Source organism: Habropoda laboriosa, unplaced genomic scaffold (assembly GCF_001263275.1).
Source record: "Habropoda laboriosa isolate 0110345459 unplaced genomic scaffold, ASM126327v1 scaffold102, whole genome shotgun sequence".
Taxonomy (NCBI): domain Eukaryota; kingdom Metazoa; phylum Arthropoda; class Insecta; order Hymenoptera; family Apidae; genus Habropoda; species Habropoda laboriosa.
This window is the reverse complement of record NW_017100262.1, coordinates 2,677,362-2,698,033: the sequence shown is the minus strand read 5'-3', so window position 1 is coordinate 2,698,033 and position 20,672 is coordinate 2,677,362. Positions and strand designations below refer to the sequence as shown.

The 20,672-nt window shown below is 33.1% G+C and overlaps 5 protein-coding genes across 5 annotated transcripts; 1 reads left to right on the top strand and 4 right to left on the bottom strand.

Moving 5' to 3' along the window:
• Nucleotides 1-53: 53 nt before the first annotated feature.
• Nucleotides 54-878, bottom strand: LOC108572857 (eukaryotic translation elongation factor 1 epsilon-1). Its single transcript, XM_017935176.1, has 4 exons — nucleotides 795-878; nucleotides 511-714; nucleotides 290-385; nucleotides 54-191 (listed from the first exon to the last, which is right to left on the bottom strand). Exons 1-4 carry the CDS (start codon nucleotides 876-878, stop codon nucleotides 54-56), a joined length of 522 nt encoding a protein of 173 aa, XP_017790665.1.
• A 1,237-nt stretch (nucleotides 879-2,115) lies between these two features.
• LOC108572929 (inosine-5'-monophosphate dehydrogenase) lies at nucleotides 2,116-4,253 on the bottom strand. Its single transcript, XM_017935272.1, has 2 exons — nucleotides 3,823-4,253; nucleotides 2,116-3,388 (listed from the first exon to the last, which is right to left on the bottom strand). The coding sequence occupies exons 1-2, from the start codon at nucleotides 4,132-4,134 to the stop codon at nucleotides 2,144-2,146; spliced, it is 1,557 nt and encodes a 518-aa protein (XP_017790761.1). The 5' UTR covers nucleotides 4,135-4,253; the 3' UTR covers nucleotides 2,116-2,143.
• A 449-nt stretch (nucleotides 4,254-4,702) lies between these two features.
• LOC108572856 lies at nucleotides 4,703-10,329 on the bottom strand. Its single transcript, XM_017935175.1, has 12 exons — nucleotides 10,319-10,329; nucleotides 8,189-8,301; nucleotides 8,067-8,121; nucleotides 7,860-8,003; nucleotides 7,662-7,781; nucleotides 7,472-7,589; nucleotides 7,085-7,384; nucleotides 6,696-6,999; nucleotides 5,363-6,620; nucleotides 5,079-5,290; nucleotides 4,826-5,010; nucleotides 4,703-4,735 (listed from the first exon to the last, which is right to left on the bottom strand). Exons 1-12 carry the CDS (start codon nucleotides 10,327-10,329, stop codon nucleotides 4,703-4,705), a joined length of 2,853 nt encoding a protein of 950 aa, XP_017790664.1.
• Nucleotides 10,330-10,360: 31 nt separating this feature from the next.
• Nucleotides 10,361-13,297, bottom strand: LOC108572952 (solute carrier family 35 member F5). Its single transcript, XM_017935299.1, has 9 exons — nucleotides 13,037-13,297; nucleotides 12,169-12,385; nucleotides 11,949-12,086; nucleotides 11,817-11,873; nucleotides 11,458-11,721; nucleotides 11,210-11,392; nucleotides 10,819-11,135; nucleotides 10,501-10,746; nucleotides 10,361-10,430 (listed from the first exon to the last, which is right to left on the bottom strand). The coding sequence occupies exons 2-9, from the start codon at nucleotides 12,328-12,330 to the stop codon at nucleotides 10,361-10,363; spliced, it is 1,437 nt and encodes a 478-aa protein (XP_017790788.1). The 5' UTR covers nucleotides 12,331-12,385; nucleotides 13,037-13,297.
• A 641-nt stretch (nucleotides 13,298-13,938) lies between these two features.
• Nucleotides 13,939-20,030, top strand: LOC108572888 (Bardet-Biedl syndrome 4 protein homolog). The gene is made up of 10 exons (XM_017935220.1): nucleotides 13,939-14,054; nucleotides 14,536-14,678; nucleotides 14,763-14,875; nucleotides 15,202-15,296; nucleotides 15,457-15,619; nucleotides 16,337-16,490; nucleotides 17,107-17,229; nucleotides 18,880-19,051; nucleotides 19,646-19,839; nucleotides 19,917-20,030. Exons 1-10 carry the CDS (start codon nucleotides 13,970-13,972, stop codon nucleotides 20,025-20,027), a joined length of 1,353 nt encoding a protein of 450 aa, XP_017790709.1. The 5' UTR covers nucleotides 13,939-13,969; the 3' UTR covers nucleotides 20,028-20,030.
• The last annotated feature ends 642 nt before the right edge of the window (nucleotides 20,031-20,672 follow it).

Sequence of the window (20,672 nt, the reverse complement as noted above, 5' to 3'; positions counted from 1 at the left end):
ATTTTAAGTTATTTCAACAGAAGTATGTCTGAGAAATTGTTATTGTATCTTTATTACATTCGTAAAAATAAATGTAACAAATTGAAAGAAATCAGTTCTAGTTGTTGCCTTAATTTTCTTTCTTGTTGCATGTTATCAAACCATCTTGACACATGTACATATTGAGCCTTTTCTTGGTGAGTTAATTCTCTCTGTAACAAAAAAAAAATAGGCCAAAGAGATTAGATTGATCCCTGCAGTCTACTAAGGATTCCTATGTTCCACTTATTATATTATTCGTTGTTATTACCACTATTGAATGTAGAGCATAATATAAAGTAACATCCGCGATGGTCTTCTTTGTACCAGTTAGGTATGTACTATCCTTTAGTGCAACATTTAATTCCTACAAAAATACATTATATTTATTTAACATATACATTATTGAAATATGTCACACATAATTTTTATTAAACTAGTACAACCTATTTCTTTTTAATACAATTAAATAAATAAATGGATTAGTCTTACCTGCAAGACTCTTTTCGCATTGGTAGGCGTATCAGCATAATTGACGCAAACAACTGCGTATTCTAGCCATTGACGTGACAATGCTTTCATTTCATTATCAGTACCAAATATATCAGGGTATTTCGAATTCTCGGTCAACGATTGAATTATAGTACTAAACCCTTCAATTTTTTTATTCGATCCTTGTTCAGTGCTAACGACTATCTAAAATATGGTACAAAAAGAAACACGTATTGAATTCGTTCTGAAATATAATTTATTTTCACAGAAAATTTGTTAACTACATTTTCTTGCATCTCCAGTTGCAAAGGTGTAACATCTAAATAATTAGAAATCTTTTCAAGACATTCTACGTTACACAAAACCATTGTTTCGTCTTTAGTACTTGCTTAACCCTCTCGTTTTTGTACCGGTTCTGGCAATAACTTTTAGGTTATGTTCAAAAAGACCGCGATACTCGACACCGTAAAGCCATAATTTACATAAGCATTTAACACACATTTGGTGTTTTATGGAATGTATTATAAATGACAATACACACAATATATTTTTAACATTAGTTAAGTGTTTATTTCAAATATACAATTTTGTTATAACAACACCTGTATCAAATTTGCAAGCTAATAATAGGATGGTGTATTATATATTTTTGTTACTCGGTATGTTTAAAATTACAAAATTAATTGACTTAGCTTAATTACTTAGACCTAAGTCTTTCATCTCAAAAAGTGGTTCATACTAAACCAGAATCATAAAAATACATTTTGATAAATTACATTAAAATACGTGGTAAAATAACAGGAATTTAGACATTTTTTTTTTTTCTATCACGTTGCAATAGGAATGAATAATCAGCTAATAAAGATTAAAATAATTCAGCTGATTAACTTTCTTTCCAATTATGTTCCCACAGTTTGGCATTTAATTTCTAAATGTGTTTAAAAACAATAATATTTTTCTTTTGCTGCATTGTGAATTTTTAGGAACACTATTCAAATTTTTTAAGGACTCTTCCTTGAATTTTAATAAAAATTTTAATATGATACTATGGGAATATCAAATAGTAAATATCTTGTAATATAAATCAGGTACAGTGAATGCAGCAAGAAAAAAATATTACAGTAACATATGGTTATAACTTGTTAAATCATCTAGTCATAACTATATCAATTAAACTGATTAATCTACTCAAAGGATGACATATCTATATACATGTGATAATAAATTGAATTATTACAGAAATATGTGATGAAATTTTTGTTAAACGAATTAATATATTTAAATGTTCTTTAAAATTAATCTTCAATCATTTTTCCTGTAAACAATCAATCTTTGTAAATACATGTATATGTATAAAATACATATTTGTTTCATTTTGCAAGTACATTGTAAAAGAATCAATTTTTAAATTAATTTCGTTAATGGCATATAAAAGAATCATGAAATAAAATTCACTTGTCTATTATTAAGAAAATCTTCCTATTCATCTGATGAAATGATTTTGCACAATATGTTTGTCTGTAACTAAATATGTGATTTCACATAATTCAAGACAATTTGTTAAAATTGACCAGTTATATGCAATTAAATGCAGGTACTCTTCTTGTATGGTGCTTATTTAGTATTTACCTAATTAAAAGAGTCTTTTTTCATATGAGAAAAGACTATGGACATTTCCTTCTTGTTGAGCAGAATATGTTCTTCTTTCAAATTTTAATTCTCCATTATACATCAGACCTCTTAAACTGGAGATAGATTTTGCTCCAATGTCTTGACATCCATGTTTAATGCCACATAATAAGTAAGGCAAGAATTTTAAAACAGTTCCTTTGTCAACTATTGAGCCACTAACACCCTGAGCTACTTTCAACTTGTCCATTTCATTATGAAAGTACCTGTCCATTGCAGAACCACGTGCATCTTTTCTGTCCATGGCTTCTAAAGAGCCCATGCCCCTATATTTTTTCAGACGTACACCATCACTAAAGAAATATTCACCTGGTGCTTCTGAGGTACCAGCCAATAGAGATCCCATCATAACTGTACTAGCACCCAAACTTAGGCCTTTAATAATGTGTCCAATGGACTGAATACCACCATCAGCTATAACAGGTACACCAAATCTTCTTGAATACTCAGCAACTTTATATACAGCAGTTGCTTGAGGTCTGCCCACAGCCATAACTTCTTGGGTGATGCATATAGAGCCACAACCCATGCCAACCCTTAAAGCATCAGCTCCAGCCTCTATAAGATTTCTAGCTTGCATAGTTGTCACAACATTTCCAGCAATTACTTGCAGTCCTGGGTATTCTACTTTAATATATTTGATCATTTCAATCTGATACTTTGAATTGCCTTGAGAAGAATCCAAAACAATGACATCAACACCTGCTGCAGCAAGAAGTTGCAGTCTGTTTTTATCTGTATTACGTGTACCAATGGCAGCACCAACTAATAGTTGTTTATTTTCATCTTTACTAGCATTTGGATAACTTCTATTTTTTTTTAAGTCTGTTCTTGCCATTAGAGATACCAATTCTCCCTTCTCATTGACAATTGGAAGCTTTCCTTTTTTAGATTTCTCAAGAATAACATTTGCCTCTTGTAATGTTACACCAGCAGTTGCAGTGATTAAATTTTCTAATTTAGTCATTATTATTTCTAACTTTGTAGATTGTTGATTTGGTGAACTTTCTAAGAAGTCAATATCTCTGGATGTAACAATACCTAACAATTTACCCCCAAGTTTTCCTGTATTTGTGATAGGTACACCAGAAAAGCCATGTTCAGCTTTTACATTCAGAACATCACTGACTTTGTGAGTAGGTGATAGAACAACTGGATCCCTAATGAATCCATGTTTATATTTTTTGACCTAGAATCACAAAAAGTTTTTTCTTTTTATATAAAACTCAATCATTATTAATCTTAAACATTAATGCAAGATATTAATATTTAACAATTTTATTTATATTTTTTTTGACCACAATATGCATATAGAAATATGGACACAAATGAGATTAATGTAACTAATCTAATAAAGCAAGAAATGTTCTATTAAGGTTCTACTCAATTATTTTATTTTATCCACAAGTAAATATTTATTATCCATCTATATAATGTTATTGTGTGACAGCGATGTTCTTGTATAAAAAAGAAAATCGCGCGCGCGCAAGGTGAGATGAAACCTGTATCTATTCTATATGAATAGCAAATGAGGGAGTGCTTTGCGAAGTTGTCGCAAGCACAATAAGAACTGCGCGGTTGTTACAGCACAAACAGAAACATTTAAAATTAAAAGAAATATACCTTATGCACTTCGTTGGCTTGATATTCAGGCGTACAATTATGATGTATTATGCCGATTCCTCCACATAGAGCCATGGCAATAGCCATGTCGGATTCTGTAACTGTGTCCATAGGAGATGATACTAGCGGTGCTTTCAACATGATATTCTTTGTCAACGGCGACAGTAGATCAACCTCGTCGGCGGTAAAATCAATGTAACCCGGTAAAATAATGAAATCATTGTAGGTGAGACCGTCGCCGGCTGCAAATAATTGTGCTGCTGAGAGTCCATCATCTGGTTTTGTGTCACCGATCACATAGTCTGCCATCATTTTTCTTTTAATCGATGATTATTCGTAACCTTTCCTTCCGTAATAGATTTTTTAAATTGTAAAATTAATTATATTGCAACTACTGTGTGATGAAGTATTGTACACGTTGCCTCGGTATCGATGTTAAAAACCGCGGGTCTCCCGTAGATGCTGGATTGGAGATCTCCAGGCAAAATGACCGAAATCAACGTGTGCACAGTGCATTTGTACTCCACGGCTAAATTGTATTTCTAATTTTCGTCTACTGATGACACTACTATCGTACACGATGTTTCACGAAGATACCCGAAAATGACCGGTGGTTCGTTGTTCGTTTCGATTTGAACATTCGCGCTTTTTTTCGGAATAAATTTATCGAACAATATTGGAATAGAATCAAAAAGTTGTCAAGGTAAGTAATCTTTTAATTGTAAATATACGTGTACAAATATGTAAGCGCTCACACACAGAATCAATAACAAAAATACACGTTTAATACAAAAATAAATATCAATTAATAGACAAAGAAGAAACCACAGTAAAACATTTTTTTTAAACTTGCACATGGTGCGGTGGTCATCGTTAATTTTTATGCGATTTTGGTGCATTTTTTACATGCATGCTAAAAATTGTATAAAAAGTATGTAAAATTTAAACGTTAGCGTGATTCACTAAAATTGTGCGAATATTCTACTTTCGTTCATAATCTTACTGGATAGAAAAAAAGTTTTTTTACAGCACTGAAAATATCGCCAAACGCTTCTTGAAATGAAGATAGAATGTAATCCATTATCAGTTCCAAATAAGTTAAATTTTCATAGTCATCTTCGTAGTAAAAATAGTCGTACAACATTGGCAAAAGTATTATTAAGATATACATCATACCACCAAAAAAAACTACAAATTTTAAAAAGTTTTTTATAAGGATCATCAAACTTAAAACATTAACTAAAATGAATACTTACTGATAGATTTGAGTTCCAAAAATTGTTTATCATTCATTCTATCACCATTACAGTTTACTTTATTGAACACAGGTTCATTATTCATCAAGTTTGGAATAATTTTTTTTGTATTAGCATTTTGCACTCCAGCTATAGGATTTAAACATGATTTTATGTTGTCATTCATATATAATTGTTCTGTTTTCATAATATCTGACTGAAGATTTGAGTCTCTATGCAGTTAAAAAAGATACAATTATTATTCCTTCTAATGTATGAAGAAACCTATTTTTTATGTAACTTACAATGCTTTATTGATCATTGTAGAAAGAGCTGTGCACTGTTGTAATGTTTGGAGTTCAGGATTCACTTTTAATTGATTTCTTAACTCTTTATCATGTACTTCAGTGGTTTTTCCCGTTTTCCCTTTTTCAAACGTATCCATTGTCAAACGGTAGGGATACTGTTGCTCAATACTGTTTGCATTCTTTATTTTGTGCCTTAATTTGTTGTAGTACAACCAGTAACTTTTATTTAATAATTCTTGAGTTTTTGGAGAAATGCCTTTTGGTCTTTCATTCATATCATCTGTGTTTGACCTTGGTGATGTTTCACACTTGCAATGTTCCCTTTGCAAGCAACCTTTTGACAAACATTTTGGTATTTCTTGACTCAAATCAGCTTGCTCATTATTTTGCAAATAATTTTGTTCACTACAATTCGAAGTGTTTTCTATTCGTGCGTTTATATTCCGTTCATGCCCCGGTACAGGATTAAAATGACCACCTTTTTTTGCCTTATAATTATTGCATTTATGAATGCTTGTTTGATTACGTTTGTATTTGTTATATTGACAATTAGGCCATACTGAAGTGTAGTCAGAATCCACTAATGCTGAATGAGAATTCTTCTGGAAATAAGATTTGGCTTTTCTGGAAAATTTAGCTGATACCTTTTTTTGCTTGAACGTGACATATGGCTCGGAATTGCGACAAAGTTTTCTAGTACATTCATTTTTTGCAAAAACCAGATTTTGTTCAGATTTATTTTTTGCTTTTGTGTCACAGGTAACTGTTTTGTAATTTTGATGTAAAGATTGATCTTGATCAGCAGTGATTTCATTAGACTGAGATACTGATTTGTTAAATTCATTTTCTTTTGATAGAAGATTTATTTGATCATGATTTTGAGCTAAACTTTTAATGTTATCATGCATAATATCTGCAATAATCTTGTTTGCTTTTGGTGTGAATTTATTTGCATTGGTAAATTCTTTTTTTTGAATATTTTTTTGTGCAGTAAATTCAGAGTCTGTTGTTTCTTCACCACTTGTATCACTTGCAATTTTCTTTACCTTTAAACGTTGGAAAGTATTACCATGTACATTCTTTTTATTTATATTAGGAATGTAATACTCAGAATCACTAGAATCCACCAGTTTTTCAGGTACAAATGAATTTTCTGGGTGACCCAACTTTATACAGCTTTTTCTACTTCCTTCAGGTACATTACTTTGTACCTTTGATGTATTTGCCTGTTCACAAACATTTTTTACTTCAGTATCTAAAAAAAAAAAGAAGGTGCAACGTTAACAAATGGAAAATAAAATGTTGTAAATAATGATTATAAAATAATTACTGTTAATGGGAGGTATAGATTGGTTTGTATTTTGTGCCTGATTTAAATGAACATGCTGTTCAGATTCCTTCTTCATTAAAGGCGAAGTTTTGCTTTGGTCTTTATACTCTGAAGAAGTTACAGACTGCTGTATTACGTTTTCCGTTCCTGTGGAAGATACTTGCATTGGTATGTTTTGGTAAGTAAGGATTGGAAGTTGTACATTGTAGCATTGATTCACATATTCCCGCGGTACTGTAATCGCATTTAAAGGATGTGGTTGCATTGTTTTGTCTAGCACGAAAAACAACTGTCCATTATTTTCCTAAATACATTAAAGTAGTAAAAGAACTTATCCTGTTATCAAAATTCATAGTAGAAATTTAATTATGAAATATTAGAACATATACTTGCACTGGTGAAGGAGCAATGTTCACTTGAGTATTTGCATCATTAACTGGTGCCCTTGATGCATGTTCAGAATTCTCTATGCATTTATCTCTTTCTGCAATTCCATTTTTATTAGTATTTTCTGTAATATTAACCAGTTTTTTAAATTCTGAATTATTTGTAGAATGATTTTGTTCTGAAATTTGTCCTTGGTTGATATTAGGCTTGTTGTTTTCTTTATAATTTTGTGCTGATTTCTTTTTTTCTTCTTTATGAGGCTTTTCCACTCCTTGTATTCTTGTTTCTTTCCTATCATAACAGTAATTGTAGAAATCAGAAAAGTGATTGTGATATGTAATATACTTTCAATTACAGCTAACATACAGATTTATATTCCTTCCAAGTATTGGTTTTTCAGTTTCTCTTCTCTGCAGATGTTCTATAGAGGTAGCAATATCAGACTGATTCGGTTTTTTTTGTAATGATTCAGTTGATGTTACTTGACTCCTTTTAACATTTGTCACTCTGCTCAAAAATATACATGTGTCTTTTTACGTTGGTTTCACTTCTATATTGTATGTGGAAGAAGTAAGATACTTTTTGAAACGGGGATCGACGTAACCAGGAAGTCGTTTTAAAGTGTGCATACTTGAAGTAGCTTTTTGATGATGAAAAGAAGAATATGCACTATCTCTGGTTACTGTAGACTTGGGAGATCTGTATTTTCAAATATAAAAATGCAAGTTCTTATTAGTACAGTCTATGTAAAATAATACAACATTTAAATCTATTTACTGATTCAGTGGTGTATGAACCACAGTACGACTTCTTCTAGGAGTTCCTGTTAAAGTAACTATACATGGAGGTTCAATGGTATCACCGGCATCGTCAGCTAATTTACGCTGCGGTATTTTAGGCCAGGAAGGATCAGCTGGTACACTAACAATTAGAATAAATGGTACTTTCTTCAACAAAAGATAAACACTCAACTTAAATACTTACCGCAACGATCCTGAATTATATTTCTGTGGAACTGGTAATAAATTTTCACTGTTAACTAAAATTACATGCATCATCTAAATGCTACATTACCGTTTTATAAAAACATTTTATGCTATCCTTACTTTTAATGTGTAACTGAACAGCATTTGTATTATCTTGGTATGCCATATTGAAGCAATCATACATTGCAAAACTTTCTAGTTTTTTCAAAACATTTGTGTTTGTTGATCCTGGACTAATTATAAAAACTATTCATATTAGAAGAAATACAAAAACTGTACAGGTTTAACGTTAATTTCACGTTTCACAAAGTAGTAGTACTTCAAGTAGGATTATTCTTGTTTTTCCTGAAGTCAGATGTTTTGTACATGTACAATTACAAAAGAAGTTTCATATTGGAACAAACACGTTTATTCTTAATAAGAATCAATAGCTTTCTGTACAAAAAGATCGAAGGTGTTGACAATCAGTCATTTTGTTTTATTAATGACATATGTATTTATATAATATGTATATCATTCTAATCTTAATATTAAAATATTGTATGTACAATAAATATACAACTGTAGTAGCTGCAGGAACAGATAACTATGATCTACATCAGTATCTTATAGCTTGATTTATGTTACACTAAATTAAAGTATATTTGCGCACCATAATAATTATATCACAATATCAAGCTAGTTTCATACTTGTATAGGGATTTTTTAATATTTTGCTTAAAAAATATTACAATTTATGATATAAGAAATGTAACTTTTTATTATGTATGTGTATGCATACCATGTATGTGCAAAGTTTAAATTTGTGTAAATACTGTAAACGTATAACACATATTTAATCATTCCTTTAAAATATACTTTATTGTTGAAACATAATAAAAATAATTGTGCGCATCGTCTATTGAAACAAAAATTATTCACATTGTTTTATCTATAAATCAAATAATCAATATAGTAAACTGTACATACACATATGTGTCTGTGTCTTTATGAATAAATAAATTGATTGTAGATGTTATGTTGCATGTAAGAGATACATCGACAAAGGAATGTATCTGTATAGTTATTTTGACTAGATTTGAGAAAGATGATACAGTTATCATTCTTATCAAATATAAAAGTTGTATGCCATAAAATGCATTGATGAATGTTCAACTTTTCCCTGGCCACCACATTTGTTAGTATTATTGAATTTGAAATTGGTCCAAAATCTAAATATAATTCCATTTTTACGGTCTTACATTGTTAAAATTGCACAAATATCTCACTGATGTTGTCTTAAAATTTAGGGCACACTTCATTTTGAATAAGTACGTAATATTTAACAAATATTTTTACACAACAATACGCACTAAGTTGTTTTGAAAATATGTAACAAAACATAAATTAAACTCTTCTACAATTCTTACATTTTTTTCTAAGTAATCTGTAAATATGAAGTAAGTACTCTTTTGTTTCTCAGACTTTTATAAACACAGGTGTAAGTGATTTTCTTTTTTAGGAAGATCGAGAAACTGAAGAGTGTACACAGCATTTATATCTTCGTAGATTACTGTAAACTGCACATATTATTAAACGATAGTATGGTGTTACTAACAAAAATGTAATATTTTCAACAATTTTATCACAATCTACTTATTATGTTGCATAAAACATCACAATTCATTTTCAATTCATATACTACAATTTTTTTTATTAACAATTGCGATAAATACAAAAGCTAAATGCAATGTTTAATACCCTTAATTCTGTATGCATCATAAAAATTATAAAAATTTCTTCAAAAGAAGAAATCAAGCAAACTGGAAATTGATCAATATGACAATTCTTTTAAGATAGTATAAAAACAATTGTTCTGTTTGACTTTCTAAAATAAACAAGAAAAATAACGAACTTATAGATGTTGCTTCCAAATAATGTGCATATCGAACAATGTGCAATTATTGTCTGGCATTATTATAATACTCTACATAAAGATCAAACATAATTTGTATGGCAAATTAATACAGTAACACATACCTTGAAGAAAGAAAAGTTCTAACTACTATTTTAGAATGCTTAGCATTACTTGTGTAATGCTTCGTGAAAATGCGTTGCAATTAAATATGCATGGATCACTTAGTTTCAATTATATACAGAACCCTTTCATTAAAGGAGATATCCATATTAAGAAGACATATACACAGTACACTGATAATGTTTTATGCATATTGACGAAGCATTTGTTGATAGGTGTAGAAATATACATACACAAAACACATTTATTACATAATTTTTCTCGTTATTGTCGAGTTAAGCTTCGTGTTCACCGCTATTTATGCCTATGAGCGATTCTGTTTGCTCTGCTTCAAGGTCTGGTATTCTAAAATAAAAAATATTATTATGGTACCTTTACTTAAATTAAAATTTACGAGCTTTTATTTTTATAGTACCTTATTGATCTATTTTTCCTACAAATCCAAATGTAAATTCTTTTTATTAAATCCATGACTGGATCCCAGTTGTCATAATAGCATAGAAGGGATACAGTCAGAAATGCTAATAACATTGGAATGGTTCCTAGATAGAAAATACAAGGGTACTGGACCTTTTTTAATAAAACATCAGCTATCATTGACATTGGCATAATTAAGCTAACTGCCAAAGTTGCCATGAGGGATGATGTTAAAAAACAACCCCTATAAATAAATAAATGTGAGATGAAAATGATGTTAAATAAATATTAAGCTTAATATAGTTTTTAAACATACCACAACCAAAGCACTTCACTTAAAACTGTACCAATAAGACCATTAATAATTAAAAATGTCCACTGATGAGTGTTTGGCCACTCAAATTCTTCCCAATGGCCATAATGGAGGATGAAGAACAAGGGCCATAATAGTGTCAAGTTAAAAAGTCCAACAAATCCAAAGAACATTGGAATATCCATCTTATCTTCATGATCTACTTTTCGTTTTAGGAATACAATATAAGCGGCATAAAAAAATGCACTGACTAGGGCCAATATTATGCCTGTGGGTATCCTACTAGTTTCTATATTTAAATCTGAAAGACCCACTAGTACCTAAGGATTAAAAATATTGTTAAAATATTGTTTTTTTTTTTTTGTATTAAAGACTTTTCTGTAATTGTACATACTAGTCCAAGAATGCTGACAGAGACAGCAACTAGCTTAGATAATGTAAACTTATCTCCTCCATTACTGGGGAAAAAGGCAGCTAGGAATAATGTGAATAAACTAGAAGTTGATGACAATACTGTTACAACTCCTGCTTCTGTTTTTGCTAATGATATTTGATAAGTATAATTCGCCATGAACCACTGCAATATAAAAATTATATCAATTTAAAATACATACACTTGCAACCTGTTAAACAGATACCTACAAGTAAACAAAACATAAGGGCAATTTTAGCAACTTTTTGAACAGAAAATTTATTAGCTTGCCGTCTTGCATGTTCTCCAGCTCTCAAGCTTGCTTGATAACTAAGTCTTGCCAATAGTGCTTCTGTGGCATCACTTTCTGACATATGACGAACTTCTGCTAATTTACTAAATCTTACTGAGCGTATTGATGAATCATCACTTTCTGTGCCTGAAGAACGATCACAGTGATCTGGTGTTTTTATTGGAACAAATGTTGGATCACTCTGCAATCATGGAAATTTGTGTTATTATTATTATTAATAGCAAACTAGAAGTAAGAAAATGTCATTAGGATAATAACACAATAATTTCTATTTACCAAACTTGTATTAGCTTCTGAATAGAAATTATCATCTTCCACATTAGGATCTATAAACTGAAATAAGAAAATGGGTCAGTGAGTAAGTACCATATTGATTTTATTGAAAAAATTATGTGTGTCTAAATATACCATATATGTTGCTGGTTTATTACATTGATCCCTCCATGGAGGCCAAAAACATAAACCAAGCAAATAAAATGTAAACATAGATGTTTTTACATATGTACTAAAAAATGGCTTTTCAAATGCTGCTTCTCTGTAAATGTACTGAAACATAAAAACCATATTATTAGGTATGTCTGAAAATTTTATAGATAATTAAAAAATGAATGTTTTAGGTAACTCTTACTTTAGTAAGTTCAGAACTTGAGACCCAAATGATATCAACTAGTAGTAAAACCAAAAGTCCTAATACAAGTCTTTGAGATTTATTCATCATTGCTGCAAGTTTATGAGGATCCTCCGCCATCCCCTGTTGTCGACGTTGTCTCAATTCTACAGAGCAGCTCATGATATAACTAGTAACCTTTTCCCTTTTAATTATGACATCATGATAAAACAGATCACTGCAAAATGGTAATACAATTAATGAAAATTATAAATTACAAGTAATATATCTATTTAAAAGATTGAAATTTTTTATGTAAAATAGAAAATTAATATTGCACAATTACTAGGAAATGTTTATATTATTTTGCTGCATGTTAATTTAAAGAAAACTATCAGTATAATAATTCATAAGGAGTTATCAATATAACACTTTTAGTTAATTAATTTTTCTAAAATGAAATACAAGCAAATAATACTTAGTATACACGTTTTACATAATGAAATTAATACATAGGGTATAATTTGCATAATAATTATTATGTAAATCAATCAAGTGTGTGCTAGGATGTATGATGGAAAGAATGAAGACAGGAAACAAAGGATTAAAATGAGGGACAAAAAAACAATGTTCAAGGTTTCACTAATTTAATTGTCTTATTTTTAGCTACAAGTTCATCTCTGATGATGTTCAATATAATGTACTATAAAAGTAATAGAAAGCGTATATTTAAAAATGTATTTGCTGAATCTGTGACTGATAACAGGTGGACAAGCGGCAAATGTATAAAACAGTGGTCGTACATAAGATAACCTATAAAAGTTGCAACGAGGATAAATAACGATGTTTTACTATGCTAATACAGAATTTCAAAGTAGAATCGACTCACATTAGAGGTAACCCTTAATTTTTCGGCACTGGCGATTAATTTATGCTCTGGCGATTCCCCTACATTTTGGAATTATGGAATCAGGAGCACTTTATGCTCTCTAATTAAACACTTATGTGGTACTTTTTACACGTCAAATACGTAATTTGTATTTTCAACTTTTATGTATTTTTTTTTCTTGACTCGCAATTTTTACAATTTCAATAAAAGATCACTTTAACTTTTTCGTCTCTTTATCGCGTCGGAACAACTACCCGTAACCATGTTGATGCGCTGATGACGTCCCGTAGTTTTGTTATCACCTCGATGGCGCTACATGTCTTACGCAGGGTACTTTTCTATCTTTCATTCGTTTTATTTTAATTTTTACATTTTTTTGTATCATTTAAAAATGTTCTTTTGTCAATGCAATGATAAACTTCCTTTTAACAATTACTTTATTTATTATATCTTTATAATAAAGAAACATTTTATTAGTTACTACTATCTACATATATTTTTGCTTATAGGCGATAGGAAAATATGATTAAGATACTACAGTTCACTGTGTATTCGAGGCTTAATCTTTTAATTTCAATTATCAATATTACTTCATGTGCGTAGGAGGAAAAAAGATATTCTAATATTCAACGTATACTTTCCTTATGTCATGTTAAGAATTATAATAAACATTATATTTAAAAAAAAAAAGATCTACATTTGCTTTTTCCACATAATGTATTACATACGTACAGTTATAATATATGTATATAAAATTTTGTATACATTCAATGTTACTCTAATTGAATCGATTTAGTGTGAAGAGGCCTTAAAACAAGGGTTGTCATGACAAACAATAGCAACAACATTGGGGTAGGTGGAGCCTGCATAACGAGTAGACGTAAAAGAATAGTTTACAACGTCCTCGTGTAATATTACCACTGTGTTCTAACAATGGCTAACAATATTCTCAGTAATGGCCGCATTCAACAACAAATGACTGTTTCACAACGGCTCAGAAATGACAAGGGAAAGAAAGGTTTTTTTTTTTTTAGTTTTTATTACTACAAAAGCACACGTTTTGTGCTAAGTTTTCATTCTACGTCACTGACATCATGTACACGTGTAAAATGCTCGCTAAAAGTTAAATTAAAATTGTCGTTGATAAAGATACACTTATAGAACGTTAATAAAGCTTTTCTGATACTAAATTCTACAATAATGGAATAATTGGAAATAGATTTTCTATTAGAATCTTACGATGTGAAAGCATCAATTGTTTAAGAATGCATTACGAAGTTCTTTCTACGTTAAAATGTGTACGCGTTTTTTTTTAATTGGTAATACAGGGTGTTCCATAAGTCACTTCATCGTTTACAAATTGAATAACTATTTTTCTATTATACGTTTTAAAATTTTTATTTCAGATTTAAAAAAAAGAAGTTTATTCAATTTTTAAATGGTAAAGCAACTTATGAGACACCTTGTATAACATCGTATATTCTTTATTTCCGAATCAGCACCGGATATACCAGCAATAGAGAGCAACAATTGGCTGTTGCATCGGCATTACACGCGGCACGAGTATAAAACTTGCATGATCTTAATCGATCAGGAATTAATGAGATCTAACGAACACAACGAGTACGCGAATTACTTGAAAGTAAGGAAAACTTTCAATTCTGCCAATTATTTATTTATTGAAATATCAATATTCGAAAAATGCTCAATGTTCTCGATGTTACAGGGTTTAATACTGAGGAGAGAAGGAAAAATTCAAGACTCGTTGAATTGCTTTCAAGCCGCCTATAACGTCAACTCGACGAACGTTAATAACGTGAAGCAGATAGCGAAGTCGTTGTAAGTAAAGGAAATTCGATTTCAGCTGCGCCGTTCGAGAACGAGATCGGATTCAGATACCGATGGAACGCTACTCAATCTAATTAGGTTGTAACATAAGAAACGTCTGTTGTTCCAGTTGAAATAAAACGATCCAGAACAACGATTTCTCTGATATTCTTATTAACCTGCGAGAAATTTTGTTTCTCAAAAGTTCTCGCAAGTTTGTTGAACATAGTACATCACATTTCATATCCGATATTTCGTAGAAGAAAATTTCAAGAATGTCGTTTATAATTCTTATCAATTATCTCTATTAATTCTCGACGAAGTTAACAATTTAATAGCTTGATAATGGGGAGCCACAGGCGTGCAGTCGACGCGTATTTGGAAGCTGAAAAGATATCGAATATACTAGACTGGGAAATTTATCTCAACCTAGGCAAGTTGCTAACTTTTCAAATGGACGTACACAAACGCTTGTTCATTGAATAGTCAAGATAAGATAGATCGTAAAAATATTCCAAATATCGTTACCCATGAGTCATACAGTTTGTGAGATGAGAATCAGTTAATAAATCGAATGGTTTTTTTCCCCCTAGGCGAATGTTACATGAAACTAAACCAACTGCAGGAGGCGAAAAGGCATCTGAAAAGGTCGATCGAGTTAACGAAAAACGTATTACCATATGTCGCTCTCGCGAAAGTTTGCCTCCTTGAGGATCATGTTACAGAGGCACGGAACGCTTACATGGCTGCTCTCAGGTATAAAGACAGCTCATGTCATCGTCGTTTCTCTTTTTAATGTATTTCAACGATGTACAGCCGTCTGACCTCGCGAACATCCTGCGCGTGCAGATTTAATTCCAGCGCCTAGAGATGGTCGGCTCGAATGTTCTTGTTTACGATACACTACAAGAGTATTATGTTCTACCTCTCATTGCAAACTAGGTATAAATCTTGTATTAAAAAAGATGCAGAGTAAACAGGAACAATGCCGACCAGATAATTTGTCACGGCGCGTTCATTACCATTCTATACTTCTTTGACTTCTTGAATAACGCTGACTCGTTTGACGTGAATGATTGATCTAGCGTATATCAGGTCATCTCTCGATGAATCGAAGTACGTATCATTCTTTTATCGGATATACATTAATTCTTATGCAAGGCTTTTTTGTACTGTCCAAGGTTGTAAAACATCGATTTCTGCTTTATACAACGTTCTGCCTTTTAACAATCTCTTTGCCAGTTAAAAAAAAATAGATGAAACTATGAAACTGCGAATAAAAAGATATTTAAAAAATATACCAGCGACCTAATTTCAATCGAACTACATACATATGTATATCTCGAATAATCGAGATGCGGAAAGTGACGTGCTTGAGAGAAATCTCATTTACGAATAATCGTAAAAATTCTTGAAACGGTGTTTTTTCTTCGAGTGCAACGGCAAGTTCATCTCATTTCTCTGTCTTTTCAGTGAGAATCCTGAAAGCATCGAAGCCGCAACTGAATTAGGACTTCTCTACCTTAAAATTGGCGACGTTCAACGAGCATTTCAGCAATTCGGCACTGCACTCGGCCATTCTCCAAACTGCACCAAAGCAATTCTACCGATAGCTTATGTAATCCAGGTAAGTGTATACCTTGTGCGCTTTCAAAGTATTCCTGGCACGATGTTAATCCGTGAATTCAAAGGGAAGAGAAATTGTTTCCGCATAACAGACCTACCTGAGGCTTTCCTTTCTCTTTTCTTTCTCTTCTTGAACGTAATCGTTGATATCAAATATTCAATTCACATTAAATGACGTTTTATCGAAAAACTATGAGAAACTTAATAAAAACATTTCTACTTTAAAAGAAAATAAAAGAAAATTAAAAAAAAACAACATTCTTCTATTCTTTATATACTTTATGTGCTGTTCTAAATTTTTTTCGTGTTGATTTAAAATTCGTACAATCTTTGTTAATTTCTCGTTGTGGAATCTCAGTATATATCACATCTTAATTAAATAACGAAATTCGTATCACAAGGGGGAGTAGCTCGTTTACTACTTGTTCGCATTTTCGGATAGTACTATCGTTAGGACAGAACAATGCTTGATAGAGTTTTGTTAAGGATGAAGTAGTCCTTCGAGTGTAAAGCACGTGCAGCATTTCAGTAATGTTCTTGAAGAATTTAATTAGAGACACGCGCAGCTTTGGAATTCACTTCGCTCGACAGGCTAAAACGTTCACCGTACTTTTCAGAATCACCAGGAATACGACGTGGCACTGTCGAAGTACAAGGTAGCCGCGAAATCGATCCCGGAATCGTGCGCCTTATGGAACAATGCGGGGATGTGCTTCTATGGCAAACAGAAATTCGTTGCTGTGAGTATCTTCGATTGAATGCAATTATTCGGAATGTAATACTAATCGAAGTGTGAACCAACAGTGGGTCATCGAGTTATACTCTCATTTGCCGACGTGATTCATCGATGGATCATTTTTATCTTTTATAAAAGATTCAATAGACGACGTGATCCACCGGTGGATCTTTACATTATTTTCTAACGCTCCATGAAAAATACGCAAATATTAAATAGGTGAAAAGATTAAATATTGAAAAATTAAGTATCAATGTTAATACAAATTTTCGTAAATTTCGCTGTCGTCTTGAAAGTGTTGAAGCTACACAGGAATAGTCGTGGAAAGAAGAAGGATGAAATCACGGCACGTGACATTTCATCTGTGCTCGAAAGAACACGATGTATCGTGGTTCGTGAAAGAATAAAGGCCGTTGCAAGATTTTTCCAAGCTGGGACGTGGCGTGTCGCAAGCCAAGCACGGACTTTATCCACGACAAGGCGAAATTCGTGCACACTGCCGGATTTAATGACGATAATTAATTTAAGGCTCATTAAAGGGGATGGTGCACGCGCCAGCAGGGTTCTCAGAATGACGGTCGGGACACACTTGCGTCCCAGGGGAACTCAATTAAGGGACAACGCAGGAGCGTGTACTGCACACTACTGGCTGTTGCCGAAGCGATGGAAAATCGGTGAATGCGAATTATGCGCCGGGTTGTCTCTTAATGAGAAACTCAGCCCTTCGTTCAAGATCCACCGAGATGACGAATTTATCCTATCTGTAGATCGAAAGTACTCAAGAGTATCGTTGAAGTTTATCAATCGACAGGAAGGCACGTTTTTCACTCGTTTTAACAGAAGAGTTTGCATAGGATCTGAGGGAAAAGAGAGATACTTTGTGCAAAGGATATACAGGCCAAACCACTTTCCCCTTTAAAGCAGCCGAACGAAAACTCAAGGGGCAATATTTAACCACGATCAACCTTCTTTTTCTCGAGGAGTTATTTCAACAAGGGAGAAAATGGTCCCTTCTCTGTCAACGAAACGACACCATAAATAGAATTAAAGAACGAACCGATATTTAAATATTCTCACAACGTAGACTCTGTTGAAAGAATTCCAGAGCCTACCTCGTTGCTCGAAATACAACGACGGAGGTAACAGTAACGTGCACGGAACGAAAGTTTCTTTAATCCACATCACACCATTATTCCACTGGACGTGGTTACTTGTTAGTAGTAACAGAGGTTCCTGAAGTTAAGTGGATTAAGTTTAATGCTCAGCTTTAGTTACCTTGTCGCCGATAAGACACGGCAGGGACGAGAGAAACGGCCCCCTTCTAAAGGGGATAAGAAAAAAGGATCATGCCTGGTCACGCGTTACCCACGATACCGTGTCTATCTTATCGAGGTTCATTTTTATAAATCTCCTCTCACCGTAGAGTGGAAATCTGTTGGCTATTTCGAGGACAGTTTCGCGTGATTTAATCAGCACTCGGCGCGATCAATTTGCATTATCACGGTGTTAGACACACGTCAACCGCTTTATGGTATAATTATCAGCGTATCTTCTCCCGTGCAATGACTGTGATTCACACAGGCGTCACTTTGTTCATTGATCGCGTCGACGTAATTGCCGGACAAATCGGTTTAACCGCTTTAATTACTTCCAGGCGATTAGCTGCTTGAAGAGAGCCCACTACCTTAGTCCCATGGCCTTTCTGCCAGCTTATAATTTGGGCATGGTTTTTCTCACCACCGGCCAACCAGCTTCAGCAGCCATTTATTTGTGCTCAGCGGTCAGCGTCGAACCGAAGAACCATATGCCTTACCTTTTGCTTGGACGTAAGTTTTCCGATGTGTAGGTATTTCTTTTCTTATTGAAGGCATTATTGTAGCCCTCGATTGGAATGGAATGGACGGTTTCGTTTAATTTCGATGGATGTAATATAACTCCATCCGTTACAGCCAATCGAATGGAAACCCTTTTCAAAAAGAAAGATAGATTACCTGTTTCCCTCTTCGTTCAGTCAAGGGTTAAACATTTCATCGTGTGGACAGATCGATAGAAATTCGCAGGACGCGCACGTACACACAAGAGAGAGAGTAAGAATACAACGAAGAGAGTCCCTTGCTGATTTCGAATTTATCTCGTCATAAATAATAGCATTCTACTATGTGACGTTAAGGGCCTTCTTCTCGTGGCACTCTTAACATTTTCCGTGCACTTCCACCGTGGAACCAAGTGTGTCTAACAGATAAAATATGTCCGTATTGAATTTACAAAAGCGTCCAGGACAGCTTTTAGAGATAAAGAACGAGCGATCGTGTGTCATTGTCGTATAAGAAAGTCCAATCTTATCTATTTCAACTTACTCTCTCCGTTGCGTTTCTACGCTGATGAATGATCGTAATGGAACGTCGAATTTTCTGTTCTAGTTGCACTGAAGCGTCTGGACGATTTGGAGGGTGCGGAGAAAGTGCTCCAGAAGGCTCACGCTCTTGCTCCTCAGGATCCTCTAACATTAATCAATTACGCGATAGTGTTGGAGGCTGAGGGCAAAAGAAGCGATGCAGCTGAATTTTTAACAGCTCTAAACGATATTACAGCTGTGATTGACGTGGACGAACAGGCAAGTATCCTTGAAGAAGACGATAATAAAGACCATCTGCCTTACTGTTGCTTGTACAGTGCCTCGTTTCGTTGCAGATAACGCAGACAGCGAAGAAACTGTCGACGAAACTTCAGCAAGAAAGGACGGCCGTCAGTACTCAAGAAGAGGAGGAGACTACTAGAGTTCTTAGTTCAGACGAAGTTTGAAGAAGCGGGGAGATTACTTGTTGGAGTCAAAAATCGGAAAGTTTCTTTGTCGACTACCTGCCACGTTCAACATTTTAATATACATACCTACTATATTAATGTTTCTCCGTGAATTTTCTATGGAGAATAATTCAGAGATTTTCACTTTCTACACTAACGTAGACTTGTTCAAGTTTCTTCCTATTCTTCTTTCTTATTTATTATAGACACCTTGTCCCTTATCCTTGCTCGTTCAACATCCGCCACGTGTCAAGGAGAGCCAGTTTTCTCATTTAAGTTTCGTTGGATGACCGCGACACATTAGCTTGTACATTCCCATTGGGTGTTGTTTGAAAAGTGTCAAGGATTAGCAGAGGGTTACAGTAGAAGGCTAGACGAAACGGGAGTGTATCGAAGAGATGATATTCACTTCGTTTCGTTCACGGATTATTGGAAGTCTCTCTATTAAATTCTACTTGGCTTCTTTGTTCGTGATACCTTTCAGTTGAAGTGTAATCCAGAAACAAGTGTATCAGAGAAGCAATTAAATCGTGTTTCCTTGGCAAATTGCCTTCAGGCGGGACCGCAGTCGTTTCAGTTTTCTCTGAACGATATATCAACGAGTTTGCATAGTTCAGCGGGCCACAAGCTTGTACGTCTTGATTA